Source organism: Cladophialophora psammophila, assembly GCF_000585535.1.
Source record: "Cladophialophora psammophila CBS 110553 chromosome Unknown aczJe-supercont1.25, whole genome shotgun sequence".
Lineage (NCBI taxonomy): Eukaryota > Fungi > Ascomycota > Eurotiomycetes > Chaetothyriales > Herpotrichiellaceae > Cladophialophora > Cladophialophora psammophila.
In genome coordinates, this window is record NW_006912946.1 from 6466 (window position 1) to 26512 (window position 20047).

At 47.9% G+C, this 20047-nt stretch overlaps 5 protein-coding genes across 5 annotated transcripts; 2 read left to right on the plus strand and 3 right to left on the minus strand.

Moving 5' to 3' along the window:
* Window positions 1-5929: 5929 nt before the first annotated feature.
* Window positions 5930-6937, plus strand: A1O5_11285 (uncharacterized protein; the record flags this gene model as incomplete). Its single annotated transcript, XM_007751857.1, has 1 exon — window positions 5930-6937. One exon carries the CDS (start codon window positions 5930-5932, stop codon window positions 6935-6937), a length of 1008 nt encoding a protein of 335 aa, XP_007750047.1.
* Window positions 6938-7719: 782 nt separating this feature from the next.
* A1O5_11286 (uncharacterized protein) lies at window positions 7720-9390 on the minus strand (the record flags this gene model as incomplete). Its single annotated transcript, XM_007751858.1, has 1 exon — window positions 7720-9390. The coding sequence occupies one exon, from the start codon at window positions 9388-9390 to the stop codon at window positions 7720-7722; it is 1671 nt and encodes a 556-aa protein (XP_007750048.1).
* Window positions 9391-10443: 1053 nt separating this feature from the next.
* A1O5_11287 (structural maintenance-chromosome 1) lies at window positions 10444-14413 on the plus strand (the record flags this gene model as incomplete). The annotated part of the gene is made up of 3 exons (XM_007751859.1): window positions 10444-14097; window positions 14207-14326; window positions 14396-14413. The coding sequence occupies 3 exons, from the start codon at window positions 10444-10446 to the stop codon at window positions 14411-14413; spliced, it is 3792 nt and encodes a 1263-aa protein (XP_007750049.1).
* A 1075-nt stretch (window positions 14414-15488) lies between these two features.
* Window positions 15489-17316, minus strand: A1O5_11288 (uncharacterized protein; the record flags this gene model as incomplete). The annotated part of the gene is made up of 3 exons (XM_007751860.1): window positions 15489-16577; window positions 16633-17207; window positions 17259-17316. The coding sequence occupies 3 exons, from the start codon at window positions 17314-17316 to the stop codon at window positions 15489-15491; spliced, it is 1722 nt and encodes a 573-aa protein (XP_007750050.1).
* Window positions 17317-18618: 1302 nt separating this feature from the next.
* Window positions 18619-19611, minus strand: A1O5_11289 (uncharacterized protein; the record flags this gene model as incomplete). Its single annotated transcript, XM_007751861.1, has 5 exons — window positions 18619-18844; window positions 18928-19100; window positions 19146-19310; window positions 19361-19451; window positions 19508-19611. The coding sequence occupies 5 exons, from the start codon at window positions 19609-19611 to the stop codon at window positions 18619-18621; spliced, it is 759 nt and encodes a 252-aa protein (XP_007750051.1).
* Window positions 19612-20047: the final 436 nt, after the last annotated feature.

A 20047-nucleotide genomic window follows, 5' to 3' on the forward strand; every position in this document is an offset into this window, starting at 1 on the left:
ACGACTAATCATTTAATAGAGTGCGGAATTAATATCGCACTAGTTACGTGATTTCATAGACCCTAGGTCTGAATACGAACTTAAACTTCGTATTTAATCACGTGACTAAAGGTTTAATATAAACCTTTAGAGGGCGATGTTCCACAAGGAGCTAAGCGCTTTTCTAGAGTATCTACGTAAGCTTTACTCTAGAATTAATCTATACGAATTCCTTTTAGATCTATAGTATTTAAGATACGAAAATTATCTTCGGAGTTATTTAGAGTAGTGTAATTAAATATCGGTAAATTTTCCCGCGCGACCCTAAGAGCCCTAGGCTACCCTAGGCAATTAAGATAAGTCTGCGTCTTACGCAGCCCATAAGATCGCTGGGCTCACTGGGCTACTCTAAGAGAGCTTATAGACTACTCTAAGAGGGCCCTAGACTAATATAATAATTTATAATTTTACGAATATATAATTATACTAGTCGTTTAAACTAGTACTAACTAAGATTACTATATTATACTAAAATTAAAGTAGATATATATAAAATATAAGGTTTCGAACTAAATCTTAAATTATTAGCTTAATAGCGTTAGTATTCACTAAGATAAAGACTTAGCGAGTTATTCGCTTTTAGTATAAATCTTATTTCCAAAATAGAAAAGACCTTTTTAAATTTAATAATATTATATAATAAGTATATTATAAAAGTTACTAAAAATAGATGGTCTATAAGAGCTCATAGCCTAGATATAAGAGCTGTGAGCGACTGTGAGCTCCCTAGGCTCCCTAGGTATATAAGAATACTATGAGTCGCGGGAAAAATTACTAATATACTAAAATAAGTAATAAATTAATAAACTACTAAGTCTAAATTATTTCTAGTGATTAAACTTTACGTAGTAAGTAGTGCTATTAACCTAGATCTTTCTTTAAATATAATTAGATTATTATAGTTTATAGAAAGAGCGTCTACTTAGTATAGCCCGGCCGCTTCTATAAATTCGTACCGATTAAGTATATTTAACCACTTAAAACGATTACGCTTAGCGATTCGCTTATTATCGTTAAATATTTTATCGTCGAGAACGATCTAAACGTTCTTTGTAATTAAATATAGCGAGATATTATAATATTAATTCTATCGAATTTAAATAAAATAAGTTATTATTTTATATAAGGCGACTTATAGTAGTTAAAGAGATATTACGTTATATTAAAGTAAGTATTTCTAAGCGAATTAATATTAGTTTAAGAGTATAGTTATATTCTCTTCGTATAGAATAATTAATTCATTAAAGAATTCTATTAATGTTTAAGTAGAAAGCTTTACGAATTCTCCGCGCGAAATAAGAACGTCTCTCTCTCTATATTTATAATTAAAGAGACTTATATTATTTATTTAGTCGTATTTAGAAAGTAACTTATTATATATCTCTACGCGACGATTTCGTCTATTATTAAACTCTTTCTTTTTAGCGTATAGACTAAAGTATTTTTAAAACTTTATACGGGTATTTAGAAGATCTTTAATAAGGTCGCAGACTCGTTAAATTATAAAGTCGCGAATTTCGTCTATTTATCGATATTTTAATTTAAAAAAGCTATAAAAATCTTTAACTCGATCTATATTATAATAAGGCGAGGTGGCTATACTATAATGGGCTGTGCTGGGCTGGTAGAGCGGTGGTAGATAGAGATTTATTAGGTCATATATTAAACCTAAATAGGCTGGTAGAGAAGGGAGTGCGGAACAGTTTACAGTGCTAATAGTGTGCCATTCATTACAGATTGAACAGTTTGAGCAGAGTATCATGAATTCCATGGCTTTTTGGCGCTATCTACCTAATTCCTGAGTGTTTTCATTAGTCCTATTCTATTTCTCGATGCTACCGCTATACTAGGCGTTCGTTGCTCTAGCCGCTACCTCTCTAAGTAGTGTTGGTGGTGGTGTTATCTTATTAGTATTAACCAGAAACGCGTTCTCGATTCCCGATCTGCTGGACAGGCCTCTGTGCGTTGTTACACGTATACGCCGAACCCTAAAGTACTCTATTATAGTTAGCGACCGCGGAAAGATAATTTATTCATCGAAGATTCGAGCTCTTTACGACTATATCTTAATAAGATACTATATTAAAAATTACTAGAGTTAATACTAAAGAGTGAAGAATACGACTAAATAGGAATTTAAGATTAACGATTAAAATTCGCGTAGATATCGGTTTAACTCTAAAAGACGATGAGGCTACTTATAGAGATAGAGTTCGCTAATTATTTAGGAAATCTTTTCTACGAAAGAGTTTAAAACCGAAATATTAAGGAGAATTTAAGATGAATGGCTCTTTAAAGAAGTAGTTTAATTAGTCGCGAATAAAATACTATAGTGAAGATATTTCCGAAGTGTGGAATATCGCTTTCTAAAGGTCTATATTAGATCTAAAGTTACGTAATTAAATACGATTTAACTTCGTATTTAGACTAAGAGTCTATGAAATCACGTGACTAGTACGGTATTAATTTCGTACTCTATTAAATGATTAGTCTTGCTTACTAATGTTGATTTGAAATCAACATTTTAAGGGTCTTAACTATGGACACTCATTATCTATATAAAGACCTTTACCCTCCCTAGGTAAATAGTTATCTTTAAGTTCTTTAATAGTCAGTTACCTACCTATAAGGTTTACGATCCATATGAGCCTTACTATCTATACATTAGATAGTTCTCTAAGTCCTCCGAACAGTAATAACTCTTTCTCTCGCTTTTTAAATTAATTAGTTAATTTCTTCTTTTATTAAGTCTTTAAGTTTCTCACTAAGTTACGTCTTTAGTTCTCTAGTGAAGTTCGGGTTAATTAAGAATATCTCTCATCTTAATAAATCTTAATACTAAAGATTATTTTCGTTATTATAGATATTTCTCTTAGCTCGTATATCGTATAATTATATTTAGAAATATTTATTATATAGAAGAGATCGATATAAGATCTACATATTTAATACTTTATATAGATAAAAATTTATATAGAAGTTATCGCGATAACTATAACTTTTTCTTTATCGATGAAGTCTTCGGTATTAATGTATTCTTCTTCGACTATATTAATTTTAACGAGTATAGCTTTTACGACTTTCTTCGACTTAAGCTATTTTTCTATTATAGCGATTTATTTCTTCTTACTCTTATAGTCTTTAGTATAATAGCTTAGTTTATCGTAATTATAGTAAATAATCTCTTTATCTTTCTTAAGATTTTCTTTACTTTTTTTATTTTTCTTTAAAATATTAAGTTTTTTCTAAGCTTAGTCTAAATTTATTAGTTATAGTTCGTAGTAAAGTTCGCGTCTTTTTTAAGTATTAGCTCATTAAGCCCTTATTATATATATTCTTTTAAAGTTCTAAGATTTTTATTAGCGATATTCTCTAATATCGTTATCTTCTTTAATAGCGACGACTATTTAATCTTTTAGTAATATTTTTTTTAAGTATCGTAATTTCTACTTAATCTTTATCTTTAACTCTTCTTTAAAGATAAAGATTATAATATTATCTTATTAACTAAGCGCTATATTTAGTATTCTAAACTTAGTTATATATTTTTAAATAAACTCGATTTATCGAAGACTTACTATCTTTTTTTAAGTTTTTTTTCTTTTTATCTTTCGCTCTAAACACTAGTTTTATTATTTTCTTAAACTCTATTGTAATAGAGCACTTCAGGGTTCGGCGTGCTCGTGCAACAACGCACAGAGGCCTGTCCAGCAGGTCGGAAATCGAGAACGCTTTTCTGGTTGGCGCTGATAGAACAACACCACCAACACCACCCAGAGGGGCAGCGGCTAGGGCAACGAACGCCTAGCACGGTGGCATTGAGGAGCTGAGACAGGACTGATAAAACACTCAGGAAATAGGTAGACGGCACCAAAAAGCCATGGGATTCATGATACTCTCTTCAAACTATAAAGAATGGCACTCTGCCAGCACTGTAAACTGTTCCGCACTCCCCCCTACCAGCCCATTTTGGTTTGACATATGACTAGACAACCCCCCTCTCTGCTAGCCCTCTACCAGCCCGCCACAGCCGCTTTGCCTTGTTACAATACTTTAACCATTCTTTCCCTTATCCTTTCCTTTCTATGCTCACCCAATTCGGGGAGAGAACGTAGGATACCTTGGGGCAACGGTGAGTTCGTGACACGGTCTTGCACGATGTATATTATTATACGGCCTCGGTAAAATTACTAATTTTCTAGAATTTCGCTCGCGACTGTACACACGATAGGTGAGACATGGGTGATCACTCCTTATCACGCGCGATTTAGGGTGAGTCGGGGGGAGGCATAGGCGACATCACTCTCAGCCGAAAGTAGGGTGACCTGCGAGTAGTTTTTACTCTACTTGGCGAGTGAAGAATGGGTGAGGCATTCGGACGATAATGCGGAATGAACTACGACCATGTGATTTCATGTGGCAGAGGTAAGTCACCTACGTCGAGTTAAGGACGCCGCCAGCAGCAAGACCACACGACGAGAGCCATGGCTCTCTCCCCTCATAGGGAAGAAGCTCGTTACGATATTCACGACGATTTACGCACCACCGCCGCGGTGGAGGGGAATCAGTGACCATTAAACTCAGCAGAATCAACACTAGGAGTCAGTTGATGACCAAAACCTTCCCGTTCATCGAGCGGTGTTCGTTTGATCGAGGCAATGAATGACCACCTCCGCATCCCTAGGTGGACTATCAGCACGCCTCATCTACGTGACTATACCAACCCCAGCTGGACACTTCATGGTCACCATGCAGGAGTCCGTTTGTCGGTTTTGTCGACGGATGCTCAATCTGGTGACGAGCAACAACATATATATGTCGAGACAAACTGATCCTGGTTTCGAATGTAAAACCACTCCGATAGGATCATATCCAACCTGCTTCGATCAACTGAAGTGATAGAAAAATGAAAGCCGAGCCGCCCTGGTTTCCCCCGGAGTACAACACATATAAAGACCCTTTGTGCCATCGTTGTACACAACCTGGAAAGGATGATTGCTCAATGGGAGCAATACTAGGATGCGGCCAGTCAAACCAAACAAGTTTGAAGGAGCTACTGGTCTTTGGGAGTTTTCATGGCCGTGTGGATAGCCATGACTCTTCTAGGAGTGATATCAAAAAGGAAGACGTGTCCGTGACATCAACCTCGCCAACGTGGAATCTTCCCGACAAAGTTGTGTCGGAATCCGTATCGGAAGAGAATTCGTCTGCGTGGGTTACAGAGCCCGAATATGCTTTGGCTGTTCTCGGGCGGCACGGACTACCCACAGCATGTCCTCCCGCATTCGCTGAGACGGACGAGCAGTTTGCGAAGATTACCACCGATGACAAGATTCAAAAGCAGTGTGTCGATCGGGACCTTCAAGGCGTTGCTGGATTGCCCACGGAATGCGCTGCATGCAACCTGTCCCAGACGTTTTCATCAACTCGGCATCGAGAACGCGAAGCCTTTGTTCCACCTCCACCTCCAGGTCCTCACGAGTGTCTGGTTCCGCCACAAAGAAACACTTGGCTCGACCGTACCGTTGGTTCCGGCACGACGCAAGATCTGGTTCATCTTAAGAAGGACCTGGCTTTTTCATCAGTTCCTGGGGTGACACTCTCAAGATGGAAGTCCGCATGTCTCGAGGCTGGAGTCGCAGGTCCTCACAGGTCCATCGCCCACGAATATACAAGAAGCTGTCGTGCTGCTAGTTCGACGCGACCATGCAGTCCAGCAATACAAGCTGGAGTTTCTTTAGTTGATTCTCACTACGCTCGCTACCACCAAGCTACACCAACAGGGACAGCACTCGCTTTATCGACTAACGCCGAAGAACAAGACAACAACAACAATCACCGCCGTGAAGCAATCTTCACCGTCGCTAACACCAAACGTATCGCTTCAAACATGCCGAGCCGCACCATCACCTACTCTCCGACTTCCGTCAGCGTACTTACTCTGTCGCCAGTGCAGACGGTGCCCGTTGTACGACCGCCGCCAGTAGCTCAAGACCTTCCAAGTCGGCCTTCCGCCGTTCGCAGACACCCTGCAGATCTGGACATCGACGAAGTCCTCTCGGTGCTCCCCATCCTGATTCCCACCCCACCTGAAGAGCAGGGATATTTGTCACCTACTGAATGTCCAACCCCTAAACCGGCCCCCTCGAGGGTTGTTGGACGAAGTAGGAGCGCCAGCGCCGCCAGCAGCGCCTCCAGCGAAGAAGGCGGCGTGTGTCTCCGGAACGACCCGTTCATTTCCATCGTTTACCCTGGCAGGGGAGAAGCAGTCCGGCCCCTTTCCGAGCCCAAGAACAAGTTGCTCGCAGTGCTGGTAAAGGAGAGCAAGCCGCTCTACAGCGATGAGGAAGATGAGGACGAGGCAGAGGACGTTTCCGACAACAAGTCCCCGTCTTCTTCTTCTTCTTCTTCTTCCTCCTCCTCCTCCCCCCCCTCCCTCCCCCCTCTCGACGTCGACGGCGCTCTCGTCCAAGAAAATTGCGACCGCTCCGAGAAATCCTTCATCTCCGGCGGCCATGATAGCGTCTACATGTACTGTAGATCGGCCGAGCTGCGTCGAGCGACCCCTGCGCACCGTTCCCAGGAGGTGGGAGAGGGAGCTCATTCAGCCGAGATTTGTGACGAGAACCGCCGACCTCGACGACGGATGGTTGTCCAGCGCTTCGACTCCAAGCAGGGCCGGTGGGCGGACGTGGAGACGGAAGGACGCACCGCTAGCTCCAAGTTCGGCGCCGTCGGCGAGAAACTGGCACCTCGCCCCCTCCCTTGTCGTCCTCCTCCTCTTCCTCTTCATCTTTCTCATCTTCGCCCGGCCGATCGCGCCAAGGTCTTCGAGAAACTTCTCAGGTGGAGGAATACTGAGCTGTGCGTGATGGTAGCGCGCAATGCACGCAAGTAGAACGGATCATGGACTGCGGTGTAGGTTGTTGGGGACTTTCGGCTGGCGTCCGTCGAAAGGCGACCAACAGGGGTCTTTTTGTCATTCATTCATTCGTTCATCCCTTGATCGAGGGGCTGCGCACATGGACACAGACACACAGACGGTGCTCCTTCCGCGGGGGCATATATCTATTATTCGTTGGTGCTCGGCCACGGGACACGGCGAGTACTGTGTCTCAGAGAGTACCAAGATATGTACGGACCAATATATGTACTTGGTGAAGCAGCTCTATTTGAGGTGTAGAGGACCGGGAACAGGGAAGGGAAGTTGGCACAGATCAGTCCTGAGCATCATCTCGAGTTTGAAACCATCGAGTCTCGAGTATCAAAGGCATTTCATCAAGTAAAAGCGAAAGGGTATCAGGCTATCTACAAGGTAGAACTAGGTCAATAACACAATTTCATCAAACAAACTCCAGGCAGCCCGGCCGTCAAATTTCGAGTCACCAGAAACTGATCCTGCCTTCTCCGGGGTTGACATACCAAGTGCTTGAGCCAGTTTATTCATCCAATTCGATCTCAACCCATCGCAGGTCATGACAAGGGTTGTGTCCTCGATGCACGCGCACATTCCAACCACTCCTCACCACACCAGTCCAATTGCAGGGTTCCTCTCACGGACAGGCTCATCAATGCTGCCACTTCCCGAGATTACATCCCTTGTGTTGATTCACGGTCTTATAGCTCGCGTAATGTTGCAAAGTGGATCATCTCCTTCTCTTTCCTTTCTGCCTGGCTCACTCACATTGTTGCCCCCGTAAGCGGTGCGGAGACATTCTTCCTATCCGAAATGTTGCCGTCCGCCTCGTTCAGGATCTCGGCACCCGTGGCCCTTGCATTGGCTTCCGAATTCGGACTACTGTTTGCGTTTCCGTTCTGCTGGGGTTGTCCCGTCTCATCCAGCAACGGGATCTTATCGATTGACTGTCTTTTGTCATGTCCTTTGCTGGAATCGTCTTTTGCCGTGTTCAAATTTACATCCGAATCCACCGGTCCGTTTGGCGGACTAAACATCGCTCCCGGGGAGTTCTGCCATTTGGCCACATCCCGCTTCATTTGCTCCAGCTCTTTCTGGAATCGTTTACCAAAGATGTCCATGTAGTAATTGGCGCCGTTCCACACGGACCAGCTGAATACGAATAACAAGAAGAACGCACTCGGCCATCGATACCAAAACCATATTGGGCACGGTACTATCGTGAGACAGGCATACAGGTATTGGATCAACATAAACGCCGGCTCTTGTAGGTATTCTGGTAGCGAATTGACCAATTTCCCGATCCACGTTTTCGCGTACGAACGACGTAGCCATGTGAATGATGTGGGTCTTCCAGCTGCAATTTTCTCGGCGCGCCGGACAGAGATGAAGAAGTGGTAGGATAATTGCCAGATCACGTAAGGAATGGTGGCCCACAGGAGCATTGCCGCCAGTTCGTAGTGCCCTGGCGAGCCCTTTGAGCTGTATTTGATGGTGTGCACGGCTGGAAAGCGTTCGCGCAAGTATTCGTCTGGCGTGAGGTGGACGATACAGTGTAGTGCGACCGGGGGCATGACGTGGATGAAAAGACTGGTGACTTTGTCCAGGGAATGGAAGACGAGAGAGTTTCTCCACATGACAATGGCGACAGCGTTGTTGCCGTAGGCCAGACAGTAGGCGCTGATGAAGAGACGCTTTGAACGTGGAAACGCCCAGATGCTGCTAAGGAGAAGGAAGTTGACAAAATAGCACAGGTCGGCCAGGAAGTAGTGGTAGCCCTTGCGGTGGTAGGTGTAGGCTCGTATGGGCATGAAGTAGATGAGTTGTATAGTATACCACCAGTAGAAATACTGGGGTACAGCCCCTACCAGGTAACCGCTCAGAAAGACATTGAGGACGGCGGAGATGAAGGAGACCTTCTCGCGGATCGATATTGTGACCACTTCGTTCCATCTCTTGCTGAGATCATCCACAGATTTCTTCATGCGGGAGCGGTACTTGGCCAGCTGTTCGTCGGCTGGGGGAACCCGTTTGCGCCATTCGGCCACCGCGCGGTCCTTCGCATTGTTGCCCGAGCTTCTTATCCTCTCCTGCTGACGTGCCAGCTTTTCTTTCTGTGCCTGCAAGGCCACCTGCCACTTTTCGAGCTTGGCTGGTAAGGCGAGATTGTCGAAGATGTCGAAAAACGTCAGCTTGTCGAGGGGGACCTCCCAATCTTCCTGTAAAGACTGGCTGCCCACGTAGGAGGGATTTCTGGAGAGTAGGTAGGGGCTTCCGGGACTGGAAGACTGGTAGCCAGATTGATAGGCTGGAGTGAGAGCATCCGTCAAGGAGCCCGCAGTATCGGTGCCCGCACTACCGGCGATCTCGTTGGAAGTCATCTCATCCAGGGCGGTGCCGGTCTTGGAGCGAGGGATGGGTATAGGTTCCGACATGGTTGAAACAGACAGCTACAGATGGCGCATTAGAGAAGTGAAGGAGGGCGATAGGAAGAAGTGGGAAGAATATCGAGCGAGGGAGGAGAGAGGACGGGATGCGGGAGAAAGTTGATATGCAGGGCGGAATGCTTGGATCGGAGACCCTGGGATGATGTGATGGATGCGCTGGGGTCTGAATCTCCAGATATACCAGATCGGCAAAAGGCAAAGGACACACAGCAGCACACAGGTAAGAAATAGGTAAAGAATACTATGCTGAGAGAAGCGGCACGTGCCAGATGACCAGCAATACCGAAGGTTGGATGGTCATGCTGCCAAATGTGCACATGAGTCTTGTGAGTAAGGGAGTTGGTAAGGGTGTTTGTGTCTATGTACCTTTTTGTGGTGTTGAGAGCGAAAGGCTGAGGAGCGTGGGAATATCGCGTACCATGAGTGGCAGAGTCGATGGGCGCAATACGTCAATTCTACAAGTAGACAAGCACTGCCGCACCCACTCTGCACCACAGCACCTGGCACCCCCCAACGCCCGGTCAGCCGCGCCCCCAGGCACTGACTAACGGCTTCCTGGGCTTCTCCAGTGGTTCCAGGGTCTGCCAAGAGTCTGCCTAGGCACAAGCACGAGGTATTTGGTAGGTACAAGTACTTGTTAGAAGCCTAAGTAGCCTAAGCAGTTTTAAGTATAGCCGGTCATCAGCCTCCACTTGTCCCGTCTTTCCAACGCGCCTTGCGTTGCCTCGCGTCCTACCGAGAACTCCATACCGAGTACTCGGTACAAGCCGCACTACTGGTTCTATCGAGTACGAGCATCTCGCACGCGTCTTGTCCATCCAATGTGAATTGGTACGCTCCAGCTGCGCACACATCAAACAACCCGATCCAGCACCAGCACAAACGGATGGTCGCGTGTCTTACTTTCACCCTCCACTTCTTCCTTAACCCCTCGCACAGCTCCTTGGACTTCTCCATTCTCCATGTCTGCGCTTTAACCTGCTTCAGATCCAACTCACCTTTTGCGCGACCCCACCTCTCCCTCTGACCGTCAAGCCGACAATGGGAAAACTCAGCAGGCTCGAACTTTACAACTTCAAGTCCTACAAGGACCATCATACCCTCCTATTTGGCGATGCGTACTTCACATCCATCATCGGCCCCAATGGCTCCGGCAAATCAAACGCCATGGACGCCATCTCGTTCGTCCTCGGAATCAAGTCGTCCCATCTTCGATCCGCCAATTTGAAAGAACTGGTGTACCGCGGTCGCGTTCTGCGAAAATCCGTTGCGAATGGCGAACCTGAAGCAAACGGAGACGGAGGTCATGATCAGGAAGAACAAAAAGAAGAAGCGGAAGAAGAATCGCAAGCGAACGGCACACAAGAGCGCGATGACCCCAAGTCTGCCTGGGTCATGGCTGTTTACGAAGATGACGCTGGCTTGGAACAGAAATACAAGCGCACAATCACCAATCAAGGTGTCTCCGAGTATCGCATCAATGAGCGCATTGTTACCGCTCAACAATACAATGAGTCGCTGGAGGATGAGAACATTCTGATCAAAGCGCGCAACTTTCTCGTCTTTCAGGGAGATGTCGAAGCTATTGCGACACAGAAACCACAGGATTTGACACGCTTGATCGAACAGGTCTCGGGCAGCATTGAGTACAAAGCTGACTACGACCGATTGAAAGCAGAACTAGAGGAGGCGACGGAGCAACAGACTTTTCAACTCAATCGACGTCGAGGTATCAACGCAGAGGTCCGCCAGTACCAAGAGCAGAAACGGGAGGCGGACCATTTTCAGAAGAAGGCTGCAGAGCGAGATGAAGCAATTGTGACTCATGTCTTGTGGAAAATGTATCACCTACAACTCCAGATGCAGGAGTCTAGCGCTCAGATCCAGAAACATCAAGAGGAGTTGAAAGAATACCGTCGCGGTGTGGAAAAATATGAAAAGGCTCTCGACCTTGCCAAGAAAGAACATGCTCAGGCTTCACGAGGTGTCGGCAAGATAGAGAAATTGATCAAGAGTAAAGAAAAGGAAATTGAGGACAACACGGCATCTCTCGTCCCGATTGATGAACAAATCTCAGTCTCCACCCAGCAGCTCACTAAATATGCAAACAGAGCGAACACAATCATCAAGGAGCGAGCAACGCAGGCCGCTGCAGTAGCACAACTTGAAAAAGACCTGAAGACTGTCGAGAAGGCCCAGGCTCAGTGGCAGAAAGAATGGGAACAGAACGCCAGTCGGTTAGGCGGTCAGTTGAGTGATGCTGATCTTCAGCTGTACACTCGACTTCGCGAAGAAGTCAACAAGCGTGCATCAGCCGACCAAAGTCGCATTGAGAGGCTCAAGAACGATCGAGCTCCGATTGAAGCCACCTACAACAATCTGAAGAACAGTGTTGAAAGTACTGAACACAAATTGAGGTCACTCGAGAATGAATCCGATGCCCTCCGCCAACGGCGAGACGCACTCAAGGAAGTGGTGCAAGAGGCACAGGTGGAGATCGACGCAAAGAGGAAAGAGCTCAATGCTGTCGTGTCTAAGCGACTGCAGGCAGCTCGAACCCGCACTGAGCTCGATGAGAAGCTCGCCGAAGTGGCTCGAAAACTTCTGGAAGCGGATGATGGCCGCCGGACAAACGAGAGGGAAGGGAGAATGCGGGAGACTATCACCATGCTCAAGCGCACATATCCCGGTGTCAAAGGTCGTGTTCATGAACTATGCAAGCCCAAGCAGAAGAAGTTTGCGGAGGCTGTCAGTACAGTGCTAGGACGCCACTTCGACTCTGTCGTTGTCGACACCGAAGCGACCGCCAAGCAATGCATCGAGTATCTACGAGATCATCGCTCGGGCCAAGCGACTTTCATTCCGCTAGACACAATACAAGTCAAGTCGCTCAACTCGAATTTGAAAGGCATGCATAAGGGCATGCGTCCAGCCATCGACACGGTGGATTATGACCAGTCTGTCGCGCGAGCAATCTCATATGCCTGCGGTAATTCAATCATCTGTGATGATCTTAAGATAGCGAAGGACCTGTGCTACAACCGCCATGTGGATGCAAAGGCTGTCACGTTAGATGGCAATGTTATCCACAAGAGCGGTTTAATGACTGGCGGTCGTGGCAGGGACCAACCCACTCGAAGATGGGATGAAGCTGAAGTTGATCGGCTCAACAAGCTGAAAGACAAGTTGATGGAAGATTTTGCTGCTCTGCCACAAGAAAGCTCTCGTCGAGCAGAGGAACAGACACTCCAAAATGAGCTGGCCGGTCTTGAAAGCAAACTACGATATGCTAAAGAAGAACTTGAAGCCCTCAACAAGAATCTCCAGAGCAAGATGCGCGAAGTTGATCACGCTAAGCGTCAGTTGGCAGAGGAGCGTCCGAAGATGCACCAGGAAGAGAACAAGCTGGAAAAGATAGACGAAGATATCTCGGACTACCAAGAATCCGTAAGCAATGTGGAAAACGAAATCTTTGCAGATTTCTGCCAGAAGCACGGCTTTGACGACATTCGAGACTATGAAGCTAGACAAGGATCACTCCAGCAAGAAGCTGCCCAGAAGAGGCTCGAATTCGTCACGCACAAGGCCAGAATTGAAGGTCAACTCAGTTTTGAAAAAACACGGCTTCAGCAAACAGACGACCGTCTCCTCGCTCTTCGAGACAAGGAACAACGCGACAAAGAGACGATCGACGAGCTGAATGAACAGCGACAAGGTATCCAAGACGACCTCGAAACATTGAAGAATGAACTCGATGAACTCCATGCTCAGCTGGACGAGCAGAGGGAGCTCCTAACCGCAGCAGCCGAAAAGCTGGCCAAGCAGAAGGCAGAGTTTCAGATGCGCGCCAAAGAGATGGAGAGTACCTTTCGAGCGATTAATGCCCTCGAAGCGGAGATCCAACGACATTCTGCAACGAGAAACAGCCTTCTTCGCCGCTGCAAGATTGAAAATATCGCTATTCCACTGACTGAGCAATCCGCGAGCTTGGACAGTGTGCCCGTCAACGACCTGCCAGTTGAAGATGCCGATGCGATGGACGCTGATGAAGACGAGCCAACGTCTTCCGCTCTGAACAACTTTGCCAGCAGTGACTACGGTATCGAACCCGACTTTGATGCACTAGATGACGAGCTCAAAGAAGCAGACGATGAAGCCATGGAAACCAAATTGCAGGAAGATATTGCCAAACTCAATGCCGTGCTAGATAAGATGCAGCCTAATGCGCACGCCGCTCAACGTCTTGCCGCCGCAGAAGCCCGTGCACGCGACACAGAACAGGAATACATAGAGTCACGCGACAAATACACTGACCTCAAGGCGAAATTCGAGGATGCAATGAAAAAGCGCAATGAACTCTTCAACAAGGCTTTCAGCCACATCTCGGAACAAATCGAACCCATTTACTCCAACTTGACCAAATCGGACGAATTTCCTGCTGGAGGCCGCGCTTACCTCACAGCAGATGAGCAAGAGCCGTACCTAGCAGGAGTGAATTACCACACTATGCCACCCACGAAGCGCTTTCGAGATATGGAGCATTTGTCAGGAGGGGAAAAGACGATGGCAGCGCTGGCGCTACTTTTTGCGATTCATAGTTTTCAGCCAAGTCCATTTTTCGTCCTGGATGAGGTGGACGCGGCCTTGGATAATGCTAATGTGGGCAAGTTGGTGAATTACGTGAAGAATCATGCGGTAAGTCGTCTTCCCTGTTGCTATCACCCTGTCGATCTATGCGGTCTGCCACAGGAAGCAGCATATCTGGCTGATAGCATGTGATGTGGAGCTAACCATGTCATGATAGCGTCCGGGAATGCAATTCATCGTGATTAGTCTAAAGACCGGGTTCTTCCAGGGCAGCGAGGCACTGGTGGGGGTATATAGGGACCAAGGAGCGAACAGTTCCAAAGTCCTAACGCTAGATGTAAGTCGCATATTGCTTCAGCTTTCCGGCATCATGGAGGTATGTGTGGAGGTACTAACGAGCTTTCAGCTGAGGAAATACGTCTGATTACCCGAAGCAACTGACCTTCTCTTTACACATAAACCTCTAAGTGAGGACGGGCGGAACTGGGCCTCGACTTCCGGCTCTAGAAGCTATGGGTGCAAACCACTACGGGGCAAATTCTACGGTACGACACGACGCGAAGGAAAGTTGGATGATAGGAAGTCCTATGTCTGGAAAGCCAGAGCCATTACCAGCATGGCTGGTTTCACAACGAATGCCCACGAGTTCACGTTAGCTGCCACAACATGTTCCTAGGTATCCGCATATCTGTGTGGTAAGAGCAGCAATTCACGCAGCTGCAGTAACAACCTGCTTGCCTACCTACCTACCTCCCTACTTACCTCCTTACGTCCGGACCTACCTTGCTAATTATCGCCTTGTGGATCGATGGATACGGATGGATTGATTGATTGCATAAGTGTGCTGCCGCCGCCGATGAAGAGCAATGGGTTAGACATTACATGTGCCTGTGAACAAGACAACGAGCTATGCCATGTTGCTTACCACTGCTATCTGATGGCTTACTTTGTCGTGAATCAGGGAGAGATCGAAAAAGGGGTGGTAGTACCCCGTACACACAAATGGTATGCAGAATACGAAGTACTCCGTACGCAGGATTGATTGAGCATATTCATTGCCCCTGCTCGTGCTCACACTCGCCCACAATCAACACAACTGGACCTGGCACGGCATTCAAGAAGTTCAAGACGCGGGATTGAAATATATACTGTCAAGTCTATGGAATTCGTCAAACACCTTGCTTTCTTCTGTCGCTCCGCTCCGTGCCCTTGGGGGCTACATGCAGCTATACCTAATCAATCTCATCGTGGTCCCCCGTCCCATTTCCCCCTATTTCAGTGCAGTGTTGGGAGCACGGGCATGTTCCAACTAACTCGCTGAGTCGAGTCGATGTATGTCGAGCTAAACTTCATGATCTCGCCCTCCATGCTCTATGGTCGCCGAGGTCAAATGATCAGAAGCTGGGAGTCAAAAATATGTGTCTCTCTGTGCGGTTGAAAAAGAATGAGTGGTGGAATATCGCAGAGAGATATTTCTGGACGAAAAAGGCGGGAGGCAGCTAGTCTTTCTTGACTTCGGGAGCCTTCTGTACCTCCTCCTGCTTCCCTTGCTCCGTGACATCTTGTTCGGCCTCTCCGGCCTCTTTCGCCGCCCCAGCTTCCTTTGCCTCCTGTTGAGCATCAGCAGGCTTGGGCTTGGGTCTCTCGTCGATGTCTTTATCATCCTTAACTGTCGAGCTGGAGCTCTTATCGCCCTTAGTCTCTGCCGTCTGCTTACTTGACTCGGCCTGCTCGTTCTCTTCTTCGATCAGTTCCTGCTGCTCCTTCAACACCTCGAGACGTTGTTTATTTGTAGCCGCTCCCTCTGCATTGTGGACTTCAAGTTCAATCTCGTGGAATAATTCCTCTGGAATGGAACTAAGCACAGCTTGCAGCGCATCAATTTGCGAATCAATCTCGCTGTCCTTGGCCGACGTGTACATGTACGCATTGCTGAGTACCAGAAGCGTTGACGGGATGTTATATTTGAGACGCAGGTCGAGCCACATTTGCAGATCCTCCCTCAACCTGCCGGGCGACATGCCATGGGTCCGAAGACCACGGGACGCGCATGCCATTTGAAGTTCAGGTACGGAGAGAGAGTCGACGCCTTCAAAGGAGATAGCTTTGTCGTCACGTTTGATCTGGCGCATACGGTGGCGGATTTGATACCGCAACATAGCGTCTGTTCCGAAGGTGTTGAGGTTCATGTACTTGCACATGCCGACCAATTGTGGTCTGGATAGATTGTCCAATGTCAAATCGTCCTTGAAGATCTTGCAGACCTTGATGACATCTTCTCTGGAAGGAGATTCACCCGTGGCACGGACTTTGCGGAAGAACTCGGTAAACTCTTCTTTCCTGGCGTTGATGGCAGAGACTGGGAGGCCGGTCTCACGAAGCGTATTGCGGAGGAAGGCAGAAACTTGTTTGCGCGTTTCCCTCAGATGGGCAGCCTTGGCTTCGCGGCTTTTCTGGCCTTCAAATGTCGAGGGCAGCAGATTCGGGAACAATTTCAGCGCGACCGGGAGCAGGAATTCTGCGAAGGGGACTATGACAAAAACCGAGAACGGTACCAGGCGGCCCAGATCTTGAACTGTCCGTTGCAGCTGACCAATTGTCAATACTTCCGAACATACCCAAGCCGATCAAGCAAATGCTTACCTGTCTATTCTCTCGGCGGCTGAGTTCGTACCCTGCGGCCATTTTTAACGCAAGCCTCGAGGATATTTTGACCTCGGCGGCCAACAACTTCGTCCCGTCCCAATAATGTTGGAGTTCCTTTTTTATCTTTTGGCCAATCGTGAGTTTCTTGGTTTCCTCCTTTTTGGCCGCTAGTTCCGTGGCATGCTCCTTCTCGGACTGAGCTGCAGCAGCCTTTTCAGCTGCTAGCTCGTTGAGACTGGCGTTTTCCAAGGCCCTGGTCTTAGCGGTCGCAGTCGCCTTTGTTCTTGGGACACGGATTTGCTCATCAGACCTCTTCAGCTCCGCGACCGTAGGAGTAGACGATGCTTCGGATGGCTTCTTGGTCTCGTCCTTCGGCAGAGGTTTCTTGGCCTGGTCAATATTGAAGCCGGGAGGAGGTCCACTGCCAGGGCCATGCGAGGTGGTCTCTGTTGCATAATTTCTCTGCGGTAAAGCAATAGCCAGTGCGGAGAGTTTAGGGGGGAGGTCTCTGGCGAACTTGGACCGAGAGGAGTAGACGCTGAGAAGCGAAGAGTGTGAGGGGCGAGGGAATGCTATGCCCAAGTCAGTCAAGATCCAGTTCCGGAATCGATGCATAAACTGACATTGTAACAGGAGCCTCCTGGCTGCAGCATTGCTGACTAGTCTAGGTCCTGAACTCATGATGGACTGAGAAGCGGATGGGAACGAAAGGAACGGAGAAGATGGGAATGTAGAATGATTGAAAGGGCGTCAAGCCGGTCCGGGAGTGAACGAAGAAAATCCGAAGTATGTCCTGGGCGAAATGATAAAATTGAAGATGTGTCGTGGTGTAGAATTATGAAATGTATACGAAGTAGAAAGTGATCAGGGAGCGTGAGGATGCGCTCAAAGTCTGAGGTTCCAGAACTCAAATCCAGGTCGCTAAGTGACCCAAAAGGGGAAAGTTGCGAGGGCGGATTTGGGCGGACCGGGATGTGCATTACGCAGAACGTCGCCTGCCGGAGTTACCAACAAAATGCTTCGGCATTAACGTCACTCACGTGATGCCAATGCACGGACGCAGTGAAAAGCGAAGCGCGGTACCGAGTACGCAGCACAGTGTATTGCTACAAATTGATTTGACGACGGCTTTTAATGTATCACTGGTAGGGTATCAGATCCGGCAGTGTAGAAAAGGCTCTGGGCACAGCGGAGCCGATATAGACAGAGCAGGGCAGTGTCCCTACCACTCATTCCACTCTGACCTCTTTGCTTTTTGCTGGCCCACGAAATATCTTCAAATTGACTCCCGGCTTTGGCGCTGTCGAGGCTCTCGACTTTGGAGTCACCTGATTGGGATGCAGTCGGGTTCGGTTCTCCAAAGCTCAATGGGAGTCAACATCACCACGTCCATCCGCACTTTGCTTACCAGGGGAGTCCCTCATCGCCTCATCGTCTGACGGATCACGTCTCCGACGTTTCACCTCCGGCGACGATTCCGACGATGAAGTATTGCGTCGTCTGCGCGGAGCGGGCTCATATCTCTGTAGCGACCGCCTTCGTTTATGGTGCGGGCGCCGACTTCTGCTTCGACTCGGGCTGCCTCTTCGTCGAGAATTATAATCGTCAGGGCTGCGGCTCAAACGACGGACATCGTGTGCATTGCGACCCCTGAGAATATCAGCGCGCCTGTTGTTTCGATTGTCATCAGAGGAGTAATATGAGGGAGATCGCCTGTAACGTCTGTCACCCTTTCTATAATTCCTCCGTGCGTCCCGCGATCTTGACCTTGACCGGGATGATGAATATGAGCGATCTCGACGGTATCGGCGCCGCTTGGGGCTTGGGCTTCGACTGGGGCTTGAAGCTGTCCGGCTTCTTGGTCGTCGTCTTCTAGGCGACCGTGAGCGCGACACATCAGAATGTGTTGGAGATCGTGTGCGTCTATCACCGGGTGATTCGGAAGTCCTTCTCAACCTGCCTGCTCCCCTCCGCGCAGGTGACTTAGTCCGACTCTTGCTTCTTGAATCTCGTTCTCTTCGCGGTGCTGGGGATGGGCTTCGGGAATATGCCGGTGTCTTGGGCCTGGACCTGGACCTCGATCTGGATCTTGACTTTGACGCGGACCGGCCAGCACGACGCGATCGCGACGAGGAGAGGGACCTGGACCGAGGACGAGAGGGTGATCTGGTCACCGAACGCCCTCGACCCATGTTCCGCGCCCCTCTGCCTCGATTTCCAGGAACATAGGTATCAGTCTCACGACGGGGTGGGGGGCCTCTATATGGAGATCTTCTGCGACGCGGAGGAGACCTTGAGTATCTCGGCGGTCGCGTATCGTATCCTCGTCCGCCACGGCCACCACCACGCCGACCACGGCCACGCTCGGCTCGTTCACGCTGTCGGATGGAGTCAATCTCCCGCTCTTGAGCTTGTTCCTCGTCTTTTTTATTCTTAGCTTCCAAGGCAGCTTTCTCAGCGTCAATCTAGCCACATCAGCGAAGTTCAACATAGTGGCGCGCTCGTTGTACCTTTTCCTGTATCAGCTCCAGCTTTTTGGCTTCAAGTAACTCCTTCGGGACACCTTGCGGATTTGACTGCGCACTCAAGCACAAGTTCCACAATTCCTTGCAGAATTTGGGGGTATCCTTGTCAAGAAATCCGGTGAGCGAGATTTGAAGCGCTTTGATGTCGGGCTGAGGCTATTAGTCTTGAACGGGCGACGGCTGAGGGGACGTTGACGTACGAAACGCGAACCCTCGAGCAAGTTGAAACAAAGCTCGATAACAACGTCATCTTCGGAGCCAAGTATTTCGGAGATCTTGCCTGCAATCCATCTGCAAAGAAGTATCAGTAACTGTTCAGGCGAGTAGCCTTTGCACGCCTAGCTCACTTTTTCATCACCTCGATATTGACCTTTTTCATATCAACTTTTTGGTTGAATTCGGGAGGAAACTTGGTCTGCCGAAGTAGTTTCTGGTCAACCGCCGTGGCCATGATGTCGCGAGAATACGTCCACAAGGGCCAGATTTAGGCACACGGGCGCAGTTGAAAAGACCGGAGAAACTTTGGAGAAGTTGGGAAAAGTCGACTTACTGGATACTCAACGGGGATGAGGAAGGTGAGGAAGGTCAAGCGACCCCGCTTATTAGCTTGAGCCTCACAAGGCCTCGCTCCTCAGCCTCGTTGCTCTGTGCAAACCCAGAAGATGGAATCCTCAATAATTATATCACGGTGAGTAATGGGATAAACAATCGAAGAGCTTGTTATTGGCACTATGTAATGCGCTGGGAGGTCTGCTCTTTCCCTTTTCGACATTGCGCAAGAGCGTCCATGGTTTCTTGTTCTTTTTCTTCCTGGATCATTCGCATTCACTCAATGATGCGTTGTCTTCATATCTCCTATTTTACTACTCCTACTTATCCTCGCCTAT